We start from the raw sequence: 26,687 nt of genomic DNA, 5'->3' as shown, positions 1-26,687 counted from the left end.
ACACTCTTCCTGTAAAAGGCCAGAGAGTAAGTATGCTAGACGGGGTCTCTGCTAGAGCTGCTCAGCTCTGCCCTTGCAGTGAGACAGCAGCCACAGACAGTATCTAAACAATCCAGCTAGGTTTCTTTTCTTTTTCTTTTTTCTATTTTTTTTAAGGCCACATTTGCTGCATATGGAGGTTCCCAGGCTAGGGGTCCAATCGGAGCTGTAGCCACCAGCCTACACCATAGCCACAGCAATGCCAGATCTGAGCCTTGTCTGCCACCTACACCACAGCTCACAGCAACGCTGGATCCTTAACCCACTGAGCACAGACAGGGACTAAACTTGCATCCTCATGGATGCTAGTCAGATTCATTTCCACTGAGCCACGACGGGAACTCCCAGTGCAGCTATGTTTCAATAAACTTTTTTTTAGACATTGACATTCGAATCTTGGAATTTTCAACTGTCCTTAAATACTATTTACACCTCTCTCTTTTTTTTTTTTTTTTTTTTTTTTTTTGGCCGTACCTGCAGCATGTGGAAGTTCCTGAGCCAGGGATCAAATCCAAGCCACAGCAGCGACAACACGGGATCCTTAACCAGCTGAGAACTCTTCCCATTTGTCTCCTTTTGCTAGGAGTGAAGTCTTTAAGTTAAAATGGTTGAGGAGTTCCCGTCGTGGCGCAGTGGTTAACGAATCCGACTAGGAACCATGAGGTTGCAGGTTCGGTCCCTGCCCTTGCTCAGTGGGTTAACGATCCGGTGTTGCCATGAGCTGTGGTGTAGGTTGCAGACGCGGCTCGTATCCCGCGTTGCTCTGGCTCTGGCGTAGGCCGGTGGCTACAGCTCCGATTCAACCCCTAGCCTGGGAACCTCCATATGCCGAGGGAGCGGCCCAAGAAATAGCAACAACAACAACAACAACAAAAAGACAAAAAAAAAAAAAAAAATGGTTGAGTATGTCAAGGAGTAAGTGGCTGAGAGAGTAGAAAGTAGCAGAATATCTTTCAAAATAATAAAAACATTACTGCTAATAAAAACATAATGATTTGGTAGTATTTAGTTAACTGTTGTTTTAAAATATTCACACAACTGGAGGTATATAAATTAAAAAAGAGTCTTCCCCTACTCATAGGTTCTCTACAGAAGCAACTAAAGTTGCCATTTTTAGGTGTTCTTCCAGACTTTTCTGTACACTGGATATATGTATGTACAAGGATCATCTATTTTATACAGAAATGGTATCATGCTATACGTATTGTTTTGCTATTTGCCCTCTTCATTTAAGCACAATTCCTCTACTTCATTTTATGTCAGTTATAGAGATTTAACTCATTTTAAATGAAGAATGATTGGAGTTCCCATCGTGGCGCAGTGGTTAATGAATCCGACTAGGAACCGTGAGGTGGCAGGTTTTATCCCTGGCCTGGCTCAGTGGGTTAAGGATCCAGCGTTGCCATGAGCTGTGGTGTAGGTTGCAGATGCGGCTCGGATCCCGCGTTGCTGTGGCTCTGGCGTAGGCCGGCAGCTACAGCTCCAATTCGATCCCTAGCCTGGGAACCTCCATGTGCCGCGGGTGTGGCCCTGGAAGAGGCAAAAAGACAAAATAAATAAATAAATAAATGTTGAATTATTATCTAGCTGTCCAACATAATTTTCTGTGATGTTGGTAAGTTTTGTTTCTATCTGTGTTGTCCAATAGAGTAACCGCTAGTCACATTGGCTAATGAGCATTTGAAATGACTAGTTTGATGAAGAAACTGAATTAATAAATTTTACTTAACTTTAATAACTTTATTTTTTTTTCTTAACCAACTTTATTGGCAGCGGGATTCAGAACGAGCGGCTGGGCAGCAACCCCGCAGGGAGGGTGGCTCACCGAAGACTCACTGTGCTCCCCGCATCCGCGGCCGTGCCAATTTTAATAACTTTAAATAGCCACAAATAGCTACCATCTTGGCCAGCAGAGAGTAACAATTCCTCAAAAGATGGACATTGAAGTTGGTCTCATCCCTCAGTATTACAGATACAGCTTCAGTAAGTGTTACTGTATCCACATCTTTTTCTTTGAAGTTAGCATTTTGGAAGCTAGTCTTAAATGTAAAAATGCTAGTTGAATGAGTTTGCTTTCAGACATTATGATAGCTACTACCGAACTCAATTACAAAAAGGTTGTAGTCATTACCAATAGCTATCTATGAGAATTCTCATTTCCCCACATTCTCAGCAATATTGTATGCTATCTACATTTGTTTTTAAAAATTGGTAAGTGAAGGCAGAGCTTCTGTGCCTGCCCGCTTGCATCTCTCACAAGCGTCCTATCTTAATAAATCTGTTTCTTAAAAAAAAAAAAAATTGGTAAGTGAAAATGTGGTATGTCATTTGTTTCTATTATCAATTTCTCGCCCCAGTGCACAATGGTTACCTTTACCAGGAGAGGGCGCTGGAAGGGCACTGCAGGAGGAGGACTTTGGGGAACTCCTCCATCCCCAATCAACACAACAATAAATCAAGCCCTGAGCTGTAGTGGCTGCCATTTCCCATAGTGTAAACAGTCCTATCATAGCCAATTTCTAGCTACCAATATGGTATCACTGAAAGTGGAGCTGGGAGATGTACAGTGGTGACCGTGATACAGTATAGACACAACAGGCAAGAGCACAGATAATCAGGAAGTGATGTGCTGTGCATTTTTTACCTTAGGTTTTTCACGTATTTTACTGTATTGTGAGCCTACGCAAATTTTTTTTTTTTTTTTTTTTTTTTACAGTCTAGGTCTTTTATTTTCTTTACACTTATCATGCCATGAATCATAAGGAATGGGTTCCAACAGTTCAGGCTCCTTTCCATTGGTTCTCACGAAGTGAGCTTCTCTGAGTGGAGGAGGCTGGCACTTCAGAAGAACCCAAGTCCCTTTCTCTTTGGCTTCCTTCTTTCTCTGATCATTTTCCTTCACACATTCAGGAAGCTGTCTCGGCTCTTAGAGTGTCTGAAATGCTCCATATGCACATTAATTCTCTTGGCAAGAATCTTGCCCTTAACTTGTTTGTTTACAGCAATGCCAACAGCATGCTGGACTACACTGTAGACTCTTCCAGTTTGCCATGGTAACTTTTGCACTGCATTCCTTTTGAACAGTGCCCATCCCCTTGCTGTCTACAGTATCACCTTTCTTGTAGATTCATATGTATGTGGCCAAAGGAACAGCTCCATGTTTTCTAAAAGGCCTAGAGAACATATAGCGGGTGTCCCTCCTCCTTCCCCTTGTGTTGGTCATTTTGGTGAATTACTGGAAGATGGCAGTGCCAGCCAAAAAGCAAGTCTACATAATTTTTAAACACAGCCCTCTGTATCCACTGGTTCTGGATCTGCAAATTCAATTAATATTTTTCAAAAATACCTGAAAAAAAATTCCAGAAAGCCACAAAAAGCAAAAATTGAATTTGGAGTTCCAATTGAGGCTAGGCGGAAATGAATCTGACTAGGATCCATGAGGACGCAGGCTCAATCTCTGGCCTCGCTCAGTGGGTTAAGGAGCCAGCCTTGCCCTGAGCTCTGGTGTAGGTTGCGCAGGAAGCTCGGATTGGCGTTGCTGTGGCTGTGGTGTAGGCCAGGGGCTACAGCTCCTGTTCCGCCCCTAGCCTGGGAACCTCCATGTGCCGCGAGGTGCAGCCCTAAAATGACAAAACAAAACAAAACAAAACAAAACCTTTGTTGCACCCCAGTAACTATTTACACAGCGTTTATATTGTACTGGGTACAAGTCATCTACAAACAATTTAAAGCATAGAGAAGGATGTACACAGGTTACATGCAAATCCTATGCCATTTTATGTATGTGGCTTCAGCACCATCAGCACTATCCGCGGGGGTGGGGTGGCTGGGTGGGTGTGTGCGATCTCACGCACAGCCTAGAACCCGAGCAGATACCGAGGGACCACTGCAACGGTTGTGTTTAACATACGTCTCAAATATTCCAAGAATCTGCCAGTAGGAAGTGGCTCCAGAACACTGCTACATTCATTGACAGCCATACAATCGGCCCTATGACTGCCGCAGTAACCGTCACAGCCACCCACCCACCCACACACACACAGTGCCTGCTGTGTTGCCAGCACTGCCGCACCTCAAGAAGCATCACAAACAGATCACAGACGACACCCTGCTTCATGGAGCGCAAACATGGTCAAGCACGTGCTGCCTCTCAGGGGTTACCCAAAGCTCCAGGGAAGGCGCCTGCGCACTGGGAGCAACTGACTGCAACTCCCAGAAGACCCGGGGGCATCCCATAGCCCTTGGTTTTCCGGTGTCTCTTGCTTTTCCGGCTCTTGACTGAATTTCTCCCAGGTCACTGGGTTGGAATCCCCTTGGTCTCCGAAGTTTCTCAAGGTTCTTGGGCTCCGCGTGAGCAGGTCCGGTGGAAGGAGAAATTGATGCAGGGCGAGGCGGGAAGGGCTTTGCAAACTCGGACCCCAGCGGGTGGTGGGGTGAGCCTATGGAAATAGAATATTTGCTTTTTGTGAACATGGGGGATGAGGTGTGACAGACAGGAGGAGGAGTGGGGGAAACAGGTCAGCGTGTCTTCTGGCCGTGTGTGATGGAGAGTTAGGTATGGCGCAGGGCCAGAGTGTGTTGCTGTGCCGATGAGAAACAGCTGTGGTATAGGGCTGTGTGTGAACATTGTGCGCTTGATAGAGCCAAGATACGCCACTTTGTGAAAAGTGACATTGCATTTGCATGATTGCACACGACAGGACTGGGACATCCTGTGATAGATGCAACGGGAGCGGGAGTATGTGGGCATCTGTGCACACAAAATGGCCATTGTATGTCTCTTCGACTGCATGTGAAATAGGTTGTATGCGCTCATCTGGTGCTCATGGGGGAGCTGGAGTGTGTCTCCACTACTGTATGGCGGACTCTACATGTGTGTGTGCCAAAGGCACAGGATCCGTGATGGAAGGATGAATCCGTGATGGAAGAGTGTGTGTTTGTATATATCATGACAGAGCAGGAGTGTGAAAGTTCTGGGGTGTATCTCTGTGATTATGTGGGACAAGTGTATATTATGACCATCTATGTGAGACACATTAGCATATGTCTCTGTGACTGTGTGATGGTCATTGTGTATGTGTATTGAGTGGGATTTTTAGTATGACATTTGCTCTAAGTTTCTTTCTTTCTTTCTTTCTTTTTTTTTCTTTTTGCCATTTCTTGGGCCGCTCCCCCAGCATATGGAGATTCCCAAGCTAGGGGTCTAATTGGAGCTGTAGCCACCGGCCTACACCAGAGCCACAGCAATGCCAGATCCGAGCCGCGTCTGCAACCTACACCACAGCTCACGGCAACGCCGGATCCTTAACCCCCTGAGCAAGGCCAGGGATCGAACCCACAACCTCATGGTTGCTAGTCAGATTTGTTAACCATTGAGCCACGGCGGGAACTCCTCTAAGTTTCTTTTTTTAAAAAACACACAGACACTCTTAATTTGGATAAGTTAATTTCAATTATCAGTTTGCTAAGACTTTTCATTATTATTACTAAGAATTTCTGTTGATTTTTTTTATCAGAGGTCCCTTCGGCCTCTTACTAATATGACCATAAATTTTTTTCTTTATTTTGTTAACACTGGTTTTTTGGAATGTTAAACCACTCTTACATTTTTGGAATAAACCAACCAGGGCATGATGTAAGATCCTTTTTGTGCATTTCTGTGTACATCTGTTAATATTTTGTTAGTAGCTTGATTTATACTGCCAGCATGTTCTGGGAAACAGACTTGGAATTAGTATAAAATTGATTCTGGGCTTGGAGTGCCAGGATACTTGGAGAACTCAAGGAAATTCTCTGGAGGATTGTAACTTCCATTCATGCCTTGAAGAGTTTTTATGGTTGTATGATTATAAATATAATAAAATTCATTGAGTTCAAAAAAAGAGTTTTTATGGATAACCCCAAATTTAACACGAGGAAATAAGCCACTATGTATTACAATAGCAAAAATAACAAACAATAGAAATAGAACACTAAGAAATTAAGGCATTAAATTGATTGGGTACAGAAGGTAACATAAATTCAAAAGAAGGGAAAAGTAAAAAGGATAAAAAAGTATAGGCTTTGTCTAACCTGAGAAGTTAGAAAACAAAGAATGACAGAATGAATAACAGAAAATGGGTCAAAGCAAATAATAACCATATATTAAGGAAGTATCAATGAATCTATGACAAAGGAGGACAGACCAGACAGTGGAAGAAATAAATGGTGCCTCTTCAATAAATGGTGTTGGGAAAACTGAAAAGCCACATGTAAAAGAATGAAAGTAGGACGCTATCTAACATCATATACAAAAATAGACTCAAATGCATTAAAGACCTAAAAAAAAGACCAGGCACTATAAAACTCCTGGAGGAAAACATAAGCAGAACGCTCTTTAACATAAATCAAGCAACATCTTGTTTGATCCACCTCCTAGAATAATGCCAGTAAAGACAAATAAACCAATGGGACCTAATCAAACTCAAAGGCTTTGCACAGCAAAGGAAACCAATAAAAAAAAAAAAAAGAAGACAACACAAAGAATGGGAGAAAAATCTTTGCCAGTGATGCAACAGACAAGGGCCTAATCTCCAAAATATACAACTCAACAACAACAAAAAACCCACAAACAACCCAACTGAAAAATGGGCAGAAGACCTAAATAGACATTTCTCCAAAGAAGATGGCCAACAGGCATATGAAAAAATGCTCAATATCATTAATTATTAGAGAAATGCAAATCAAAATTACAGTGAGGTACCACCTCACACAGTCAGAGTGGCAATCATTAACAGGTCAACAAATAACAAATGCTGGAGAGGGTGTAGAGAAAAAGGTACCCTTCTCCACTGTTGGTGGGAATGTAAATTGGTACGACCACTATGGAAAACAGTATGGAGGTACCTCAGGAAACTAAATATAGAACTACCATATGATCCAGCAATTCCACTGCTGGGCACATATCCAGACAAAATTTTCAGTGAAAAAGATACATGCACCTCTATGTTCATAGCAGCACTATTCACAATAGCCAAGACAAGGAAACAACCTAAATGTCCATCGACAGATGAATGGATTAAGAAGATGTGGTACATACATACAATGGAGTATTACTCAGCCATAAAGAGACAAACTAATCCATGAGGATGCGGGTTCGACCCCCGGCCTTGCTCAGTGGGTCAGGAAATGGGTGTTGCCAGGAGCTGTGGTATAGGTTACAGACAGGGCTTGGCTCCCGAATTGCTATGGCTGTGGTATAGGCCGGTAACTGCAGCTCCAGTTCAACCCCTAGCCTGGGAGCTTCCATATGCTAAAATCCAAAAAACAAACAAACAAACTAATGCCATTTGCAGCAACATGGATGGATCTAGAGACTCTCATACTAAGTGAAGTAAGCCAGAAAGAAAAAGACAAGTAGCATGTGATATCACTTATTTGTGGAATCTAAAATATGGAACAGATGATCCTATCTAAAAATAACAAACAAACAAAAACCAGAAAGAGATCATGGCCAAGAAGAGGGGACTTGGGCCTCCCAGGGGGAAAGGGGAGGGAGTGAGATGGATGGGCATTTTGGGGGTTTTTTTGGATGCAAACTGCTGTATTTGGAATGGGTGGGCAATGGGATCCTACACAGGGAAATAAATGTGTGTGGCTGGGTCACTTTGTTGTACAACAGAACTTGATGAAACAGTGTAAATCAACTATACTTTAATACTAAAAAGAAAATAAAACTAATGAAGTAGAAAACGCTGATGAGGCGTTCCCTTCGTGGCTCAGTGGTTAACGAATCTGACTAGTATCCATGAGGATGCAGGTTCAATCCCTGGCCTTGCTCAATGGATGAAGGATCTGGTGTTACCGTGAGCTGTGCTGTAGGTCAAAGACTCGGCTCGGATCTGGCGTTGCTGTGGCTGTGGTGTAGGTCAGTGGCTACAGCTCCAATTCGACCCCTAGCCTGGGAACCTCCACATGACGCAGGTGCGGCCCTAAAAAGACAAAAAGAAAAAAGAAAACACTGATGAAGCAGAGAGGCTATTTAACTTTTTTTATTTAAAGTGAGCATTTGAAGTTATGTACTTCTGAGATGACTAATAAAAAAGAGAGGAGTTCCCTGGTGGCTCAACAGGTTTAAGGATCCAGCATTGTTACTGCTGTGGCTCAGCTCATTGCTGTGGTGTGGATTCAGTTCTTAGCCTGGGAACTTCCACATGCTTCAGGCAAGGCAAAAAAAAAAAAAAAATGGAGAGAGAGAGGGCACAAACAAACATTTTTTAATTTACTTAAAGAAGGAAAAAGGCTACACACACAAAAATAGATTTTAAAATTAGAATAAATCTGAAAACAGATGACATAAGCGGTTTCCTAGAAAGATAAAGAATTAACAAGAATAGAAAATTTTAATAGACAATTAACCATTAATGATATATTATCAGTAGTTTAGAATCCTGTCTAACCATCACCCGGCACAGATAATTGTGTAGCAGAGTTTAATTAGAGAAGAGTTCAAACGCGTGTGCTGCTTCATTCATCTCCTCTCAGCTTCACCTCTGCCTGGGGCCTTTGGAAACTTGTTTCTCTTGATTCACTGGGGCAGCAGCCATCCCTGCCTGAACTCTGGCCAATTCCACATGGGCACGACCCACAGCAGTGCCTGGCCTCGTGCCTGCCCTGGGCACCTCTTGCCCCAAGCCATCTAGGTCTGTCTGGTTGTGTTTTTATCCTGATCAACAAATAAAATAGATTCTCCAGAGGGTCTGAATGGATGTTATGGCTCAAACTTTCGATTTCTTTGTGAGTAAAAGTTCATGTTCGTAAATATTTCCATTAGTTGGCCCTGTCAGTCTTCGTCCCTATGTTTCTTTTTGTCGTTGCTTTTTTTTTTGCTTTTTAGGGCTGCACCCACGGCACATGGAGGTTCCCAGGCTAGGGGTACAATCAGAGCTGTAGCCTCTGGCCTATGCCACAGCCACAGCCACGCAGGATCCAAACCACGTCTGCAACCTATACCATGGCTCATGGCAACGCCGGATCCTTAACCCACTGAGCAAGGCCAGGGATCGAACATGCATCCTCATGGATGCTAGTCAGATTCATTAACCACTGAGCCACAAAGGGAACTCCTTCCTCCCTATGTTCTTCACTGTTATTGCACTTATTGTGTGAAGGGGAGATGAATGACCAAGGTTCAAATCATTCAGCCCTTTAAAAATAGCCTGCAAAACTTAAATGTCCATCAACAGATGAATGGATTGGGAGTTCCTGTCATGGCGCAGCAGAAACGAATCTGACTAGGAATCATGAGGTTGCGGGTTTGATCCTTGGCCTTGCTCAGCATTGCGGTGAGCTTTGGTGTAGGTCGAAGATGCAGCTTAGATCTGGTGTGGCTGTGGCTGTGGCATAGGCCGGTGGCTACAGCTCCGATTAGACCCCTGGCCTGGGAACCTCCAAATACTGGGGTGCGGCCCTAAAAAGACAAAGATATGGTATATACATACAATCGAATACTACTTAGCCATAAAAAGAAGAATGAGGAGTTCCCGTCGTGGCTCAGTGGTTAACGAATATGCTTAGGAACCATGCAGTTGTGAGTTCAATCCCTGGCCTTGCTCAGGGGGTTAAGGATCCGGTGTTGCCGTGAGCTGTGAGCTGTGGTGTAGGTCACAGACGCGGTTGGGATCCCGAGTTGCTGTGGCTGTGGTGTAGGCCGACGGCTGCAGCTCCAATTAGACCCTAGCCTGAGAACCTCCATATGTCGAGGGAGTGGCCCTAAAAAAGGCAAAAAGACCAAAAAAAAAAAAAAAGAATGAAATAATGCCATTTGCAGGGATGTGGATGGACCTAGAGACTGTCATACTAAGTGAGGTAAGCCAGACAAAGACAAATAGTGTATGAGATCACGTACATGCAGAATCGAAAAAGAAAAATGATACTATTCACAAAATAGAAACAGACTTACAAAGATAGAAAACAAATTTAGGGTTACTATTCACAAAATAGAAACAGACTTACAAAGATAGAAAACAAATTTAGGGTTACCAAAAAGGAGGGAGGGATAAATTAGGAGTTTGGGATTAACGGATACACATTACTATACACAGAATAGGTAAACAACAAGGACCTACTATACAGCATGTGAAAACATACTCAGTGTCTTGTAGGAACCCATAAAAGAATCTGAAAAAGAATATATATATTTATGTGTGTGTATATATATATGTGCATATATATATAGTGTGTGTGTGTGTATGTGTCTGAGTCACATTGCTGTATACCTGAAACTAACACAACATTGTAAATAAGCTATACCTCAATTTAGAAAAAAACAGCCTGCAGAGAGGGATGAGAGTCACACTGGGGAAAGACTCCTTGCCCTCCAGGATTTTAAATTTAGGGGTGAAGCAAAATGCTATCTGCCACTTGCTTTTTTAGTGGTTCAACAGTGATGGAAAGATAGATGGATGATAGATAGATACATAGAGAGATAGAGAGAGATAGAGAGATAGGGCAAAAAATAACCACAAATTATTCCCTTCCTGCTGGCCACACCCTTTGTCAGGGCCCTTCCACAGTGACTCTGGGCAAGCCTTGTGACTTGCTGGAGCGTGACATTAGCAAACATTACTTGAGCAGAGCCATGAAAAGCACTTGCTTACTGGAGGTTGCCCTTTCTTGCTGCCCTTTGGAAATTTGCCATTTCCACGTGGAAAAATCCCCCAGCCTTCAGAAGGATGAGAGGCCATATGGAAGAGAACTGAAGCTGACTCATAACCAGCCAACTATGGGTCTTGAAAATGAGACCATCCTAGATCATCCAGCTGCCATCCCACCCATCAGCGGATCACGGACGTGTGAGAGAGCCCAACGGAGATTGGTCAGGACAGCCCACGCCAGAACAACCCAGGAGACCCAGGGAATCAGGAGATAAACAAAATACTTGATTTTCTGGTTTTGTTTTTGTTTTTGTTTTTGTTTTTGTTTTTTTGGCTGTGCCTGCAGCATATGAAAGTTCCCAAGCCAGGGATCAAATCCCACACCACTGCTGTAACCAGAGCCACAGCAGTGACAACGCCAGATCGATAACCGGTTTAGTCATCAGGGAACGCCAAAATACTTGTTTTAAACCACTAAGTTTTGTTTGTTGTTTTTTATGTGGCAGAAGCTAACTGATGCAGAAATATAGATAGAATAAGAACATACGGCGAATGTTAACACAGTTGGCCCTCAAACAACACGGATCTGGGATGCCAACCCCATATGGAGTCAAAAACCCACATATAGCTTTTGACTCCCCACAAACTTAATTACCAATAGCCTATTGTTGAGCTTACCAGTAATAAACATTCAATTAAAAGATTTTTTGTTTTCTGAGTTTTTTTGCTTTTTAGGGCCACATCTGCAGCATATGGAAGATCCTAGGCTAGGGGTCGAACTGGAGCTACAGCTGCCAGCCTACGCCACTGCCACAGCCACTCAGGATCCAAGCCACATCTGCAACCTACATCACAGCTCACGGCAATGCCAGATCCTTAACCCAAAGAGCGAGGCCAGGGATCGAACCTGCATCCTCATGGATCCTAGTTGGATTCGTTAACCACTGAGCCACATAGGGAACTTCTAACAGATATTTCGTATATTATATGTATTATACCACATTCTTACAATAAAGTAAGCTGCAGAAAAGAAAATGTTATTAAGAAACTTATAAGGAGGGAGCTCCATTGTGGCTCAGCAGTAACAAACCTGACTAGTATCCATGAGGATGCGGGATGGATCCCTGGCCTTGCTCAGTGGGTTATGGATCCCGTGACGCTGTGAGCTGTGGTGTAGGCCAGCAACTACAGCTCTGATTTGACCCCTAGCCTGAGAGCTTCCATATGCTGTGGATGCAGCCCTAAAAAGACAAAAAAGAAAAAAGAAAATCATAAGGATGAGAAAATATGTTTACAGTGTGGTACTATATTACTTGGTTCCATAAGTTTACTTGTCTGTTTACAAGATGAATGGTCTTTCAGTACCTCCATCAGTATTGCCATATGTGATACAAAACACTGTAGGTGTTATAAGTATTACTAACACTGGCTGTCGAAAGAAAAAGATAATGTGAAAAATAAATTCATACTTATTTACAGGTATAATGTTATCATGCATTGATCATAAAAAGCAACAGTTTTGGAGTTCCCGTCGTGGCGCAGTGGTTAACGAATCCGACTAGGAACCATGAGGTTGCAGGTTCGGTCCCTGCCCTTGCTCAGTGGGTTAACGATCCGGCCTTGCCGTGAGCTGTGGTGTAGGTTGCAGACGCGGCTCGGATCCTGCATTGCTGTGGCTCTGGGGTAGGCCGGTGGCTACAGCTCCGATTCAACCCCTAGCCTGGGAACCTCCATATGCCGCGGGAGCGGCCCAAGAAATAGCAACAACAACAACAACAAAAGACAAAAAGACAAAAAGACAAAAAAAAAAAAAAAAAAGGCAACAGTTTTAAGGCAGGGGGGTTCCTGGTGTCCTAGAGGTTAAAAATCCATCATTGTCACTGCTGTGGTGTGGGCATAGCCAAAACCAGAGAGAGACAGAGAGAGAGAAGCTACACTATAATTGCTTTATGGTAGCCTAGAGTAATCGGTACAATTACTTTATGGTAGCCTAGCCTATATACTAATGAATGAATCATTATAAAATTTTTATGGTACACAGTCTTATAGTCATATTCATAGTAAGTATTAGGAAGACTGTTACTTTCTTTTTTAAAAAATTTTAAAAACTACTTATGATGGGAGTTCCCATTGTGGCATAGCAGAAATGAATCCCGCTAGAACCCGTGAAGTGAAATTCAATCCCTGGCCTCGCTCAGTGGGTTAAGGATTTGGCATGGCCGTGAGCAGTGGTGTAGTTTACAGACGTGGCTTGGTCCTATGTTGCTGTGGCTGTGGTGTAAGCTGGCAGCCCAGCTCCGATTAGATCCCTAGCCTGGGAACCTCCACATGCTGCAAGCGCAGCCCTAAAAAGAAAAAAAAACTGCTTATGATGATAGGCTGATACACAGTTTCTCCAATTATAAGAAAGAGGGACATACTATGCAATAATGTAATTCTTTGAAAGCAAAGTTATAAAACAGTAAGGAAACAAACACATTATTAATTTTATATTAAATTTCACTCACTTTATGCTATGCAGGGATAAACTAGTATCTATATATATCTTGTGCATTCATGACATACCTATCTTTAAAATTATTTTTTCAGGAGTTCCCATTGTGGCGCAGTGGTTAACAAATCCAACTAGGAACCATGAGGTTGCGGGTTCAATCCCTGCCCTTGCTCAGTGGGTTAATGATCCCGTGTTGCTGTGGCTCTGGTGTAGGCCAGCAGCTACAGCTCCGATTTGACCCCTAGCCTGGGAACCTCCATATGCCGCGGGAGCGGCCCAAGAAATGACAAAAAGACCAAAAAAAAAATATTTTTCTGATATTTCTAGACTAAATCTGCAGGTTTTTTCAAATTGCTACAAATCTCCAACTTTTTTCCAATATATTTTTGAAAAAAAAAGTATAAGTGGACCTGCAAAGTTCAAATCCATGTTGTTCAAGGGTCAACTCCAATTTTTTTCTCCTTTTGAGGCCACACCCGCAGCATATGGAGGTTCCCAGGCTAGGCATTGAATTGGAGCTATAGCTGCCGGCCTTCACCACAGCCACGGCGATGTGAGATCCGAGCTGTGTCTGCGACATACACCACAGCTCATGGCAACACCAGATCCTTAACCCATTGAGTGAGGCCAGGGATCGATCCTGCATCCCCATGGATACTAGTCAGATACGTTTCCACTGCGCCACGACGGGAACTCCCCTAATAATTCTTTATGAACATATTTTAGAGCTGTAACAGAAACTACACAAACGCTGCCAAAGAAAGGGGGTTGATCATGCCTTTTGGGGTCTAGTGCCCTTTTACATGTTTGCTATGATTTTTAAAGTATTTTTTTCTGTTAAAGCAGCAATATCTTTCTTCTTCTTTTTTTTCTTTTTTGGCTGCCCCACAGCATATGGAGTTCCCAGGCCAGGGATCAGATCCAAGCCACAGTTGGCACCTACGCTGTAGCAACACTGGATCCTTTAACCCACTGTGCCAGGCTGGGGAATCGAACCGGTGTCCCGGCATTGCAAAAATGCTGCCAATCCCATTATGCCACCTTGGGAACTCTGTTCTCTTTCTTCTTGAACCAGTTTCTAGGTTTACAATCTTATCCTGTATTTGGTCTAGGAGTTGTGTTTAAGGCTTCCTCCATGCCACTCAGAGTATTCCTAATTCATGAACAATCTATGGTTTGCATTTCCAAAGCACCTCTCATGTTTAAGTTTCCTACAGCCCGTCAAATCCAAAAAGGAAAAGGAAAAACTACCAAATTTGGTTTCAATTACCAGCTATTTTGAAACTGCTCAAACTCAGTAAGAATCAGACAGTCCACATGGATAGCCCATCACTTTTTCATGTGTTTACCCAACAAGCTGGACTTTTTTCTCCTGTTGCCTAATATGTTAACCAGAACCGTCAAAGCAGACACATGCAACTCTACCTAATACCAAGCTTAACGATCAGAAAAATACCATCTGAGGAGTTCCCTGATGGCTCATCAGGTTAAGGTCCTGGCATTGTCACTGCTGTGGCTCAGGTTTGATCCCTGAGTTTGGAACATCTGCATGCCACAGGGATGGCCAAAAAAAGAAGAGATACCATCTGGGAATGTAAATTGGTGCACCCACTGTGGAAGATAGTATGGAGGTTCCTCAAAAATATAACAATAGGAGTTCCCTTCGTGGCTCAGTGGTTAGTGAATCTGACTAGGAACCTTGAGGTTGTGGGTTCAATCCCTGGCCTTGCTCAGTGGGTTAAGGATCCGGCATTGCTGTGAGCTGTGGTGTAGGTTGCAGACGCGGCTCAGATCCCACGTTGCTGTGGCTCTGGCGTAAGCCGGTGGCTATGGCTCCGATTAGACCCCTAGCCTGGGAACCTCCATATGCCACAGGAGTGGCCCAAGAAATGGCAAAAAAAAAAGACAAAAAAAATCTAACAAATCTAACAATAGAGTGGTCATATGATCTAGCAATCATACTCCTGGGTATATACCCAGACAAAAACTATAATTCAAAAGTTACATGCACCCCTATGTTAATAGCAGCACTATTTACAATAGTCAAGACTTGGAAACAACCTAAATGTCCAAGGACAGATGAATGGATAAAAAAGATACAGTACATATATACAATGGAATACTACTCAGCCATTAAAAAGAATAAAATCACGCTATTTGCAGCAACATGGATGGACCTAGAGATTATCATATTAAGCAAAGTAAGTCAGAAAAAGACAATATATGATACTTTTATGTGAAATATAAAATACAACACAAATTAACATGTCTCAGAAACAAAAACAGACTCAGACATAGAGAAGAGACTTGTGGTTACCAAGAGGGAGAAGAATGAGGGACAGAAGGATTGGGAGTTTGGGATTAGGAAAGGCAAACTATTATATATAGGATGGATAAAAAATAAGGTCCTACTGTATAGCATAGGGAACTATATTCAAATCTGTGACAAACCAGAGTGGGAAAGAATATGAAAAAGAATATATAGGCAGGCGGTGCCCCCAACACCTGTGTGTCATTCAAGGGTCAGCTAAGCTAGCAAATAATTTTAAAATAAAATTTCAAAGCAATATGATTATAAATCGCATTAAAACTATCTAGAAATTAATATAATGGGAGATTTACAAGGCCTACAGTTAATGCTATAAAATATTGACTTTGAAAAATTAAAGACATATTCCTGGATTGGAAGACTGCTATTAGCCTGTCAGCTCTCCCCACATGTATCTATAGATCCAACACAACCCCAGGAAAAATTCCTGCAGGCTTTTTAAAAGAGAAGTTAACAAGATAATTCAATATTTTATATGGAAAGGACTTAAAATAGCCAGGATAAGAAAGAGGATTTATATCACTCTATTTCAAGGCTTATTCAAAAACTGGAGTTCCTAGAGTTCCCACATGGCTCAGGGGTTAACGAACCCGAATAATATCTGTGAGGACTCGGGTTCAGTCGCTGGCCTCGCTCACTGGGTTAAGGATCCAGCATTGCCGTGAGCTGTGGTGTAGGTCGCAGATGCGGCTCTGATCCCGCATTGCTGTGGCTGTAGTGTAGGCCAGCAGCTACAGCTCCCATCTGACCCCTAGCCTTGGAACCTCCATATGCCACGGGTGTGGCCCTAAAAAAACAAAAAGACCAAAAGAAAAAAAAAAAGAAGAAGAAATGAGTGGGAGGGGGAAGAAAGGCAGGGAATGTGGGGGCAACTGAAAGGATAGCCTGGAAAGACTTAGAAGCTGGGGGAAAGAAAACCGAAAGGGGTGGAATTAGAGGAGAGGAAGTTGGGGAGAGGCCGGGGAAATTTTTTCTAGAAGTGAAAGAGAAGTAGGTGGAAGTGGGATGTGCCAGGAGAGGGGAAGCCGGGAGACTGGGGGAAATCTGGGCTCCAAGAGGGAGAGAGGTGCAAAGGTGGAGAAAGGGGCAGGCACTGGAAATCCTTGAAAAAGCAGAGATGTTTGGAATATGGTGGGAATTTGGAGTGTTCAGAAGGTGTGGATAGAAACAGAGGAATCCAGGGATGAAGAGCAATTCTTCTGAGTGACCTGAGATCCCCTAGTCCCTCACCCTCCCAGTGATCATGGGTGGGTGTCTACACTGGTGTAGCCAGAACACGGCCAAGCCCCCCTTGAAGTTCAGCCATCTCTGCTCCTACAATGACAGCATATGATCCCCACCCCTTCCTATCCTGATCCATTCCTGAAGACCCCAGCCTCTTTCGTTCTCAGAAACCTGGGAGGTCAAAGAAGGCAGGGTTCCCAGCGTAGAGCAACTCCTGCCCTCCCCCACGACTAAAAGGAGCAAAAGAAGCTCAGGGAGAAGGAAGGAGTCTCTGAGGAGACACAGTGAACAACACAGGGTAGAGCCTGGGTCTCCTGGCTCACATCTGATGACCTTCCCACACCTGTCATATTGATTTGCCTTCCCTGATCCCAATCTTCCCTTTAAGTGATCCTAAAATCCATTCTTATCTAATTCCCCTGCCCAGCTATTCCTGGCAGTGGATCTCTGCCTAGAAGGCTCCTGGCTATCTTTTACTTTGTCATGAGCCAATGTTTGCCCTGACACATGCCCCATCTGTGAATGGCTTTCCAGTGTCACCATGTATAGTTGTTTGTGTTGGGCACTGAACAAAAGCACTACATCTAACAAGGTGACATTCACATCACAGACATCTTTATTATTTTGAAAACAGTCATCTGGAAATGTTTCTGTATTGTGTTACTCTTTAGCTGACTGCAAAGTGATTTATAATTTATTGCAATCAGGTTCCAGCAGATGGCAGTCAAGGGTCTTGCCACAACAGGGTTCACAGCGCCCATTCCTCTTCCCCTTACAAAGGACAAGTAAGTTTGAAAATGGAAAGACCCTATCGATCTCATATGGTCTAAAGTAGCCTGTGCTTCTAAACAAGGAGCTGCTTTTCCGCCTGATATAGAAAGCATCTTAAAAAAAATTCCTGTTGCCATCAGTGTTTTGGCTGCATTCAGTGTTTCATATTGCAGTTTGTATTTTCTGCTAAGTATTATTTACTGTTCCACACCAGAATTACGGAATTCCAAATTTAAATCCACATGTAGACTAGGATTACTGAATTCCAATTTAAAATCCGCATGTCTTTTCACTTGGCATAAATCTCTACATAATAACTAACATCCGATTACCATTAGCAATCCACAAAGAATGTTAGGTGGCTGGAAATTAAAGAGTATTACGCAATAGTCTGTTAATTATATTATAGCAGTGTTTATTATTGCTTTAGAAATTCCATCAGCATAAAAATTAGCTATTATTTAAAAATTCATGATTTGTTACCTACATGCTATTTCAAGATTTAAAATTCAAAAAAAAAAAAAAAAAAAACCTATTTGACATCTGTCAAGAAGAAAAAAGAATCAGGATCTGAAAATGGAAAGCTATTATAAAACTAATTGGGTCACTGAACACATTTTGTGGAAAATAAGGTGGCGGCTGGGGGGGGCGGGGGGGGGATTTCCACACCTGCTATTTCAGCTGAATGTACATGAAGCCAGATCCATTACTGATTGACATAAATGTACCTTCTACCTCCATATAAAACATGAAGCAAAAAATTCAAGAAATGGCTGAAAGAGAAAAGTGAAGAACCTTTTAATTAAATGTTTTTGCATATTTAATTCAATCCAGGTATCTAGCCACCTAATTTGAATATTAGACTCTTAAAATTTGAATGTTTGGATATTAAAGTCAAATTTAAACTCTTAAAAAGTACCCATTTTATTTATTTATTCATTTATTTATTATTATTATTATTTTTTTTTTTTTTGCTTTTCAGCGCTGCAGATGCAGCATATGGAAGTTCCCAGGCTAGGGGCTGAATCTGAGCTACAGTTGCTGGCCTACACCACAGCCACCACAACATGGTCAAGCTGCATCTTCGACCTCCCCCAAAGCTTGCAGCAACCCCAGATCCTTTGACCCACTGAGCGAGGCCAGGGATTGAACCCACATCCTCATGGATACTAGTCAGGTTTATAACCCACTAAGCCACAATGGGAACTCTATTTTTATTTATTTATTGGCTGCACCCACAGCATTCAGAAGTTCCCAGGCCAGGGATCAAACCCACACCACAGCAGTGACCCAAACCACAGCAGTGATAACAATGGGTCTTTTAATTGCTAGGCCATCAGGGAACTTCAAAAAGCACTCACTTTAAATAAGAATCATTTAACTTCCAAAAGACAGTAACAGTGGACAGAAACATTTCACCAAATCTCTCCAACTGGGGAATAAATTATCAGATTTGGGTAAGTTTATTTCATCTCAAAGGTTCCTGTGATTCATCTTTATTTCAAACTCTGGAGATGGAAAAAGACACTAAAAAAGAGGAGTTCTCTTTGTGGCTCAGCGGTTAATGATCCCGACTTGTATCCATGAGGATGCAGGTTTGATCCCTAGCCTCGCTCAGTGAGTTAAAGATCCAGCATTGCCATAAGCTGTGGTATAAGGTCGAAGACGCAGCTCTGATCCCGCTGCTGTGGCTGTGCTGTAGGCTGGCAGCTGTAGCTCCATTCAAGACCTCTAGCCTGGGAACTTCCATATGCCACAGGCGTGCAGCCCGAAAAAGCAAAAACAAACCAACCAAACAAACAAAAAACACAACACTAGAAAGGGAGAATGAGTAGAGTGTGGCAGATGCTGTGATTTGCCACCAAGATCTTTTGAGGACTGATTGCTTCTTTCAGCTGCTGAGATTCACTTGCCGGAGCTTCCCCAGGGCGGCCTAAGCCCATTGTTGGGGCCGAATCACAGCCCGACTTCCCCCTCTGCCCCATCCTGACACTCCCTTTGCTGCCCTTCCGCAGCTGGAGGGTCCCCATCCTGAGCACTAATCTGTGCCTCAGTCTTGCCTCCCAAAGAGTCACGCACAAACTGACAGCCTTGATCACATATTTGAAAATGAGACAGTGAGGGGCACACCCACAATAGTTGGCAATGTTCCAAGTTAGGATCTGATTTGGTGCCTTTCCACAAGAATTGAGAGCATCCAAACAGCTGTGTGCCCATGTTCACTGCAGCCTTACTCACAGCAGCCAAGAGGTGGAAGGAATCCATGTGTCCATCAACGGAGGAACGGATAAGCAAAAGACAGTGCATATGTAAATACAACAGAATATTATTCAACCTTTAAAAAAAGGAAATTCTTGGAGTTCCTGTTGTGGCTCATCGGAAACGAACCCAACCAGCATCCATGAGGATGCAGGTTCGATCCCTGGCCTTGCTCATTGGGTTAAGAATCCAGCATTGCTGTGGCTGTGGCGTAGGCCGACAGCTGTAGCTCCGATTGGCCCCCTAGCCTGGGAACCTCCATATGCCACAGGTGCAGCCCTAAAAAGACAAAAGACAAAAAAAAAAAAATTTTTTTAAGGAAATTCTTGGGAGTTTCCTGGTGGTCTAATGGTTAGGATTCAGCGCTTTCAACACTTCAGCCCAGGTTCAATCCTTGGTCTGGGAACTCAGATCCCAACATCAAGCCGCCACTGAAACAAAAGGTGGGAAGGTTTTTGGCGCTGAACGGTTTTCAGTGGGAAAGTGCCAGTGTGCCATTTCAAAGGGCTGGCTCCCATGTCCTGAGAAAGACAGTCCCAGGTTGTAAAACTGGCAAGAGGCTGGGAGACGATTTACCCACACATCAATGGGACCGAGAAAGAAGGGCAATGACAAGTTTTCAACAGTAAATGCTCTAAGAAAAGGGAAGTTGGGGGCCTGTAGTCAGGGAGAAACCCACATAAAGTTTAGCTGAGCTCCAGAGACCATTAAGGCTGTCCTGGTCATGACAATTCTGTCACCTCTCCCCATCCGTCTGTGGGTCCGTGACCCTCATCTCTGCACAAGCCTGTCACCCGCCCTGCCTGACACAGTGAGTGGCTGTGATGCCAACAGGCAGCCCCTCCAACCAGCGAGAAGGGAGGCAGATCAGGAGGTGTAGACCTAGGGTCTCTGGCCCAGCTCCCACTGCCTGCAGGGCACCCATCTGATGTCCCCATCTGCCTGGTGTCTGAGTGTCCACGTGGGTTTGTCCGCATCCTCAGGGGACAGGATATCCCGCCAGTGGTCCGTCTGTGTCTCTCTCTCCTCCAGTGCCTTGTTTTATTTTGTCTTTTTAGGGCCGCAACGGCGGCATATGGAAATTCCCAGGCTAGGAATCGAATCAGAGCTGCAGCTGCCAGCGCCACAGCCACAGCAACACCAGACACGAGCTGCATCTGTGACCTATGCCACAGCTTGTGGCAACGACGGATCCTTAACCCACCGAGTGAGGCCAGGGATCAAATCCGCATCCTCATGGATTCTAGTCCTGCTGAGCCACGACGGGAATTCCTCCTCCAGTTTTTTAATTCATTCATTTAATAATCTAATAAACTTTTATTAAACACCTTCTGTGGGCATGTCCTGATCATCAAGTCTGGGTTTGTCTGCGTGTCTACATGTGCGTTTGTCCACACCGGGTACGTCTGTCTTTCTGCATCCCATGTGGAACTGCCTCTCCAGGAGTCTCATCTCCTGTCACTCTCTCTCTCTCTCTCTGTCTCTAGTTTGTTTATAAGTTTGTGATTCACTCATTCATACAACATCCCAAACATCCCCTGAGGCCTCTGAGGAGTTCACAGCCTGATGGGGAAGAGAAACACTAGTCCAACCCAGGGTGACCAAGGCTGGGAGACAGGGAAGTGCTTGAGGTGGAGGTAGGTGGGTGATTAGGGTGAGGGTGTAGACAGAGGCCTTCAGGGAGGAGGTGATGTTTGTGTCTTTGGTCTGAAGATGTAGTCCCATATGGTGGCATGTGTCAGGGTGGAAGAAGAGAAATCGAGATGCCATGTGTGCCTACTTAGACTAGAACACAGTGTGGGGAATGGGGAAGAAAGAGAGCCCACAAACACAAAGCCCCCCCAAAAAAATTAAGGGTTATAGGCCCTTAGCTCCTTCCTCCTTTAGATCCAGAAATCCAGGCCCTCAGCCCCTCCCCGCTCAGACCTGAGACGCATCTTGGCTCCATCGTGATTATCTAGGAGGAGACCAGCCCAAGTGCAGCAGGGCGGGGGTGGAGGAATGCCAGCCAGGCTGGGTAGCCTGGATGCCTAGGGCTGGGCTGGGAGAACCAGCCCAGCAGAAATCAGAGCAGGAGGAGCTGTTCCCGGTGTCTCCACTCAGCTCCACAACCAGGCAATGGAAGTCCCCAGAGCCACCCTGCTGCGCCTCTTTGGGGCTGTCCTCTGCCTGACAGGTGTCCAGACTTTTGAGTCCAATGGTAAGAAGGGCAGTAGAGTGATGGGAATTTGGACTCTCCTGGGTCTGAGGGAACAGAGAGTGGGGCCCAATTCCACAGACTGTGGGAGGAGAGAATGAGGGGCCTGGATCCTGGGTCTGAGGGAGGAGGAGCTGGGGGCCTGGATCCTGGGTCTGAGGGAGGAGGAATTGGGGGCCTGGGCTCTGGGTCTGAGGGAGGAGGGGTGGGGTCCCTGATTGCTTCCCGGGTTGTGGGAGGGAAGAGGCCTGGAGACTGTGCCCTCCCCACTTCTCTTCCTCTCCTCCATTCTTTCCGTATCGCTCATTTCCTCCGGGGTCTCTGGTCCGCTCCTCCAGCCTTTCTCACCCTTCCTGCCCACACTTCCACTCAAAGATACTTCTGAGGACCTTTTGGGGCTCTTTTCAGAAATGGCAGGGAACCTTGGCCTCATCCTCAGGCAACCCCTTCCCCCGATTTGAGTAAGGACTGGGACATACTCATGTCAGGACTCAAGTGGCTACAAAGGCAGGGAATTTGAGAGGCAGGAAGGAGCGATGCCCCACACAGTGACTTTGTGTGTGTGTGTGTGGAGGGGTGTGCGCGCACGCACGCTCATCCACAGAAGAGAGATCAAGTTCTGTGTGTGTCCATGTGTCAGTGCGTCCTGTGGCTCTCTGTGCTTGTATGTGTATCTATGTGTACCAGGTTTTGATGTCTGGGTGCTTGAACAAATGCCTTTATGGGTCTGTTTATCTCTGAGCCTCCTTTTCTTTGTAAAAGAGATGTGTGTATAATTTTGTGTATCTGTTTCTCTTTGTGTTTGTGCATCTCTGTGATTGGTAGGCCTGTGTTTCTCTCTGTGTACATGTGTTTGGGCATTTTGATGTGTGTCTGTCTCTCTGTGTATCTGTTGCATGTCTCTATATATCTTGCATCTGAATACGATTTTTTTTGTTTGTTTTTCATCTTTTTAGGGCCATGCCCATGGCATATGGAGGTTCCCAGGCTAGGGGTCTAATCGGAGCTACAGCTGCCAGCCTACATCAGAGCCACAGCAATGCCAAATCTGAGCTGTGTCTGTGCTCATGGCAACGCCCGATCCTTAACCCACTGAGCAAGGCCAGGGATTGAACCTACAATCGTTCCTAGTTGGATTTGTTTCCACTGCGCCACGACAGGAACTCCTAATTTTTTTTTTTTTTTACTGTGCCCATGGCACACAGAAGTTCCTGGGCCAGGGACTGAATCTGAGTCACAACAGCGACAACACTGAATCCTTAACTGCCAGGCCACCAGGGAACTTCCTCTAAAAATATATGATTTTAGGAGTTCCCATTGTGGCTCGGTGGTTAACAAACCCGACTAGTATCCATGAGAACTCAGGTTTGATCCCTGGCTTCACTCAGTGGGTTAAGGATCTGGCGTTGCCATGAATTGTGGTGTAGGTCGCACATGCAGCTTGGATCCCACGTTGCTGTGGCTGTGATGCAGGCTGGCAGCTGCTGCTCAGATTCAACACCTAGGCTGGGAACTTCCACATGCCACAGCAGCGACAATGCTGAATCCTTAACTGCCAGGCCACCAAAATAAAAAAAAAATAAAATAAAAAAAGATTTTAAGTTGTCTGCTTTTGCAGGTCTCTTTTTTGTGTATTTCTCATTCACCTATTTGCAAGCTCCGATTTTACTTGTGTCTATGATTCGTGGATCTGTATTTCTCTCTCTCTCTCTGGGTATGACTTCCTAAGTTCCCGAGTCTCTGTGTGCTGTGATTGTTTCTGCAGCCACGTTTTTCCCTCTCTGAGTGTGATTTTGCATGGGTGAGATGCTGCGCCTTGGTCTGGGGTGTTTCTATTGGAGGGTCTGGGTGGTTCTTGCTTGGACGTGAATGCAGAACTCTACATGGATACGTTCAGGGTACTCTGTATATATCTGTGAGATTTATACGATCCCATGTAATTTTGTGTTCACGTCAATGGTTTTTCCCATCTTTTATTAACTTACAGTTGAATTACAATGTTGTGCCAATTTCTGCTATACAACAAAGCAACTCAGTCATACATACACACACATTCTTTCTTATATAATTTTTTATCATGGCCTAGATCAATGTTTAAGCGTTCTGTGCGTGTATCTTTGGGGCTGGCTTTATGTATGTATTTAGCATAAGACTGCTCATCCCGGTGCCTGGACTGGACTGTTTGTTTTCCATCAGTGGCCTTGTAGTGCTACTGGACATCGTGAGTTTAGCTGGGAGAGGGATGGGCAGAGCCAGAGTGAATCACTTCCTCCTTTATCAGCATCTTAGAGGGTGGCGATCTGGAAGAGCCGGGGAAAACTAGACTGGCTGGTGCAGAGGCTAGTACTGGGCCAAGAGGCAGACACAGCCACGACCAGCCACAGCAGCAGGCCCCAGTTCTCTCGAGGCAACAGGGCCTGTCTCTACTCAGACCAGAAGAGCCTGGCCCGTGTGGCTGTCGTCTGCAGGGTGAAGCCCTGAGTTCCTGGCCTACGCTCATCCCTGGCCTGCTCCTCTCACCCCACCCCTGATCTTTCCCCAGGGTCCCGAGCCCTGCAGTGCTACAGCTTTCAGCACATCTACTTCGGGCCCTTTGACCTCAGTGGCATGAAATTCCTCAGCGTCTCCTGTCCTCATGGATGCTCTGAGGCTGTCTCCTCCTTGAGCACAGGTGAGAGGCGGACAGCCCAGAAGAGAAATGGGTGGGAGATGGGGACAAGGATGAGAAATTGGGAGGAGGAGACAAGGCGCTGGGCTGGGGGTAGAAGAAAGGAAAGATGAGGATAAACATGGGGAGGTGGAGAGAGGAGAAGGAATGAGGGAGCGGGCGGTGAGAGCAGGAGACCGGGAAGGACGGGGAGAGAAGGCGGGAGGGGGCAGAAAGGAGGAAGGGAGGGGGAGAGAAAAGGAGAAGGAAGAAAGGGTTGGTGGTGAGACAGAGAGCGAGGGCGAGGGTTTGGGGGTCGGGGGAGCGGAATTTGAGAGGGAGGAAAGGGCGGCGCAGGGCAAGAGGGGGGAGCCAGGCTGCGTGAGCCGAGAGCGGAGGAGGCGAGGACGGGGGCGGAGGCTTGAGACCGAGGGAGAGAGGTGGAGAAGATGGGGCGTGGGACAGGACAAGGAGGGCTGGGGAGGAGGCGGCGCACCAGACCCGGTGCCCTCCCGCCTCCAGGGTACCGCGCCTCAGTGACCATGGTCCAGAAGGGCTGCTGGACAGGCCCGCCTACGGGTCAGATGCAGTGGAACAACAAGGCGCTGCCACCCGACTACTCGGTGGTGCGCGGCTGCAGGACCGACCTGTGCAACTCAAACCTCCTGACCCACGACTCCCTCCCTAATCTGAGCCCAGGTGAGAGGGAGGGCGGGGCGGGGGCGGGGCCTCCTCTGGGCTCCTCCTCCGGGATTCCCGCCCCGCCCCCTCCAGTGGAGCCCGGCAGGAGCCCCGGCGCAGTGCGCAACCCCAACCACTGTGCCTGAGAACTTTTACCTGAGTGTGTGCCTCGTTGTCCTGCCAGCGCCCAACCCCCAGACGCTCAGCGGCATCGAGTGCTACGCCTGCGTGGGGATCCACCCAGAGGACTGCACCCCGGAGAAGTCCCGGCGGGTCCAGTGTCACCAGGACCAAAGTGTCTGCTTTCAGGGCAATGGCCAAATGACCGTTGGTGAGGGGCTGGGAGGGTGAGAGGGCTTGGGCAAGGGGTGTGGAGGACGGCAGGCCTGACTGGGAGACATGGCCCTGGTCTGAAGGAGGGAGGCATTGGTCCTAGACTGAGGGAGGGGGCATGGCCCTGGTCTGAAGAGGGAGACTGGAAGTAAGTCTGAGGACCCAGTCATGGCCCTGGCCTTTTAAGTGGAGGTTCGGGTGCCACTGCCTCCCTCAGTTCTGACCCCTCCTCACTGTCCCCCGCCCCAGGCAATTTCTCAGTCCCTGTGTACATCAGAACCTGCCAACGGCCCTCCTGCACCATCATGGGCACCACCAGCCCGTGGACAAACATCGACCTCCAGGGCTCCTGCTGTGAGGGGCACCTCTGCAACAGGGACTCCGTGACCCAATCCTTCACCAGTGCCTCGGCCACCGCTGCTCCCCAGGCACCCCACGTCCTGGTCCTGCTCCTCGTGATCCCCCTACTGGCTGGCACTCTGGGGGGACCCCTGGGGCTCTCCTCATAGACAGGCCCTCCAGCCTCTTCCTGAGCAGATGCTGGGGGGCAGGGCACACCCATCCCTTCTCACTGCTTCTGTCCCCAGAATGCGGAAAATAAGAGTCGTACAACTGTCTCTCTCTCTCTCCCCCTCCTCCCTCTGTCGCCCTCCCTCCCTCCTGCTTCTCTACTAATGCCTAGCCCCTATTGGTCATCAGGCCTGGAAGAAACTGGATAAGGCCCCCAGCATCCCGGGGTGGGGAGAAACAGCCACATCCCACCCTGCACACAGAGCAAACCCAGTGACAGTTCCTGTGGTGGCTCAGCGGTAATGAACCCGATGTATCCATGAGGTGCGGGTTCAATCCCTGGCCTCACTCAGTGGGTTAAGGATACGGCATTGCCGTGAGCTGCAGTGTAGGTCGCAGATATGGCTCAGATCTGGCCTGGCTGTGGCTGTGGTGGAGGCCGGCAGCTGTACCTCCGATTCGACCCCTAGCCTGGGAACCTCCATATGCCGCAGGTGCGGCCCTAAAAAGCAGAAAGAAAAAAAAAAGCAAACCACAACCCTGCTTCCTGTGATGTCCCTCCAGAGCCC

The 26,687-nt window shown here is 45.9% G+C and overlaps 1 protein-coding gene and 1 pseudogene across 1 annotated transcript; one reads left to right on the top strand and one right to left on the bottom strand.

Annotated features, from left to right (window-relative positions):
* On the bottom strand, positions 2,728-3,493 carry LOC106507602 (annotated as a pseudogene).
* LYPD5 (LY6/PLAUR domain containing 5) lies at positions 21,816-26,469 on the top strand. Its single transcript, XM_005655948.3, has 5 exons — positions 21,816-21,950; positions 24,490-24,618; positions 25,117-25,293; positions 25,460-25,606; positions 25,858-26,469. Exons 1-5 carry the CDS (start codon positions 21,869-21,871, stop codon positions 26,115-26,117), a joined length of 795 nt encoding a protein of 264 aa, XP_005656005.2. The 5' UTR covers positions 21,816-21,868; the 3' UTR covers positions 26,118-26,469.

The sequence above is a fragment of the Sus scrofa genome, chromosome 6 (assembly GCF_000003025.6).
Source record: "Sus scrofa isolate TJ Tabasco breed Duroc chromosome 6, Sscrofa11.1, whole genome shotgun sequence".
In the NCBI taxonomy this organism is placed as follows: domain Eukaryota; kingdom Metazoa; phylum Chordata; class Mammalia; order Artiodactyla; family Suidae; genus Sus; species Sus scrofa.
The sequence above is the reverse complement of the archived record's forward strand: the minus strand, read 5'-3'. Positions and strand labels throughout refer to the sequence as shown.

Bases quoted from the DNA above. Each gene is read 5' to 3' on its own strand.
- LYPD5 (XM_005655948.3), top strand. From the start codon at position 21,869: ATGGAAGTCCCCAGAGCCACCCTGCTGCGCCTCTTTGGGGCTGTCCTC. The intron at 21,951-24,489 runs GTAAGAAGGGCA...ATCTTTCCCCAG, and splicing joins CCAGACTTTTGAGTCCAATG to GGTCCCGAGCCCTGCAGTGC. The intron at 25,607-25,857 runs GTGAGGGGCTGG...CCCCCGCCCCAG, and splicing joins CAATGGCCAAATGACCGTTG to GCAATTTCTCAGTCCCTGTG.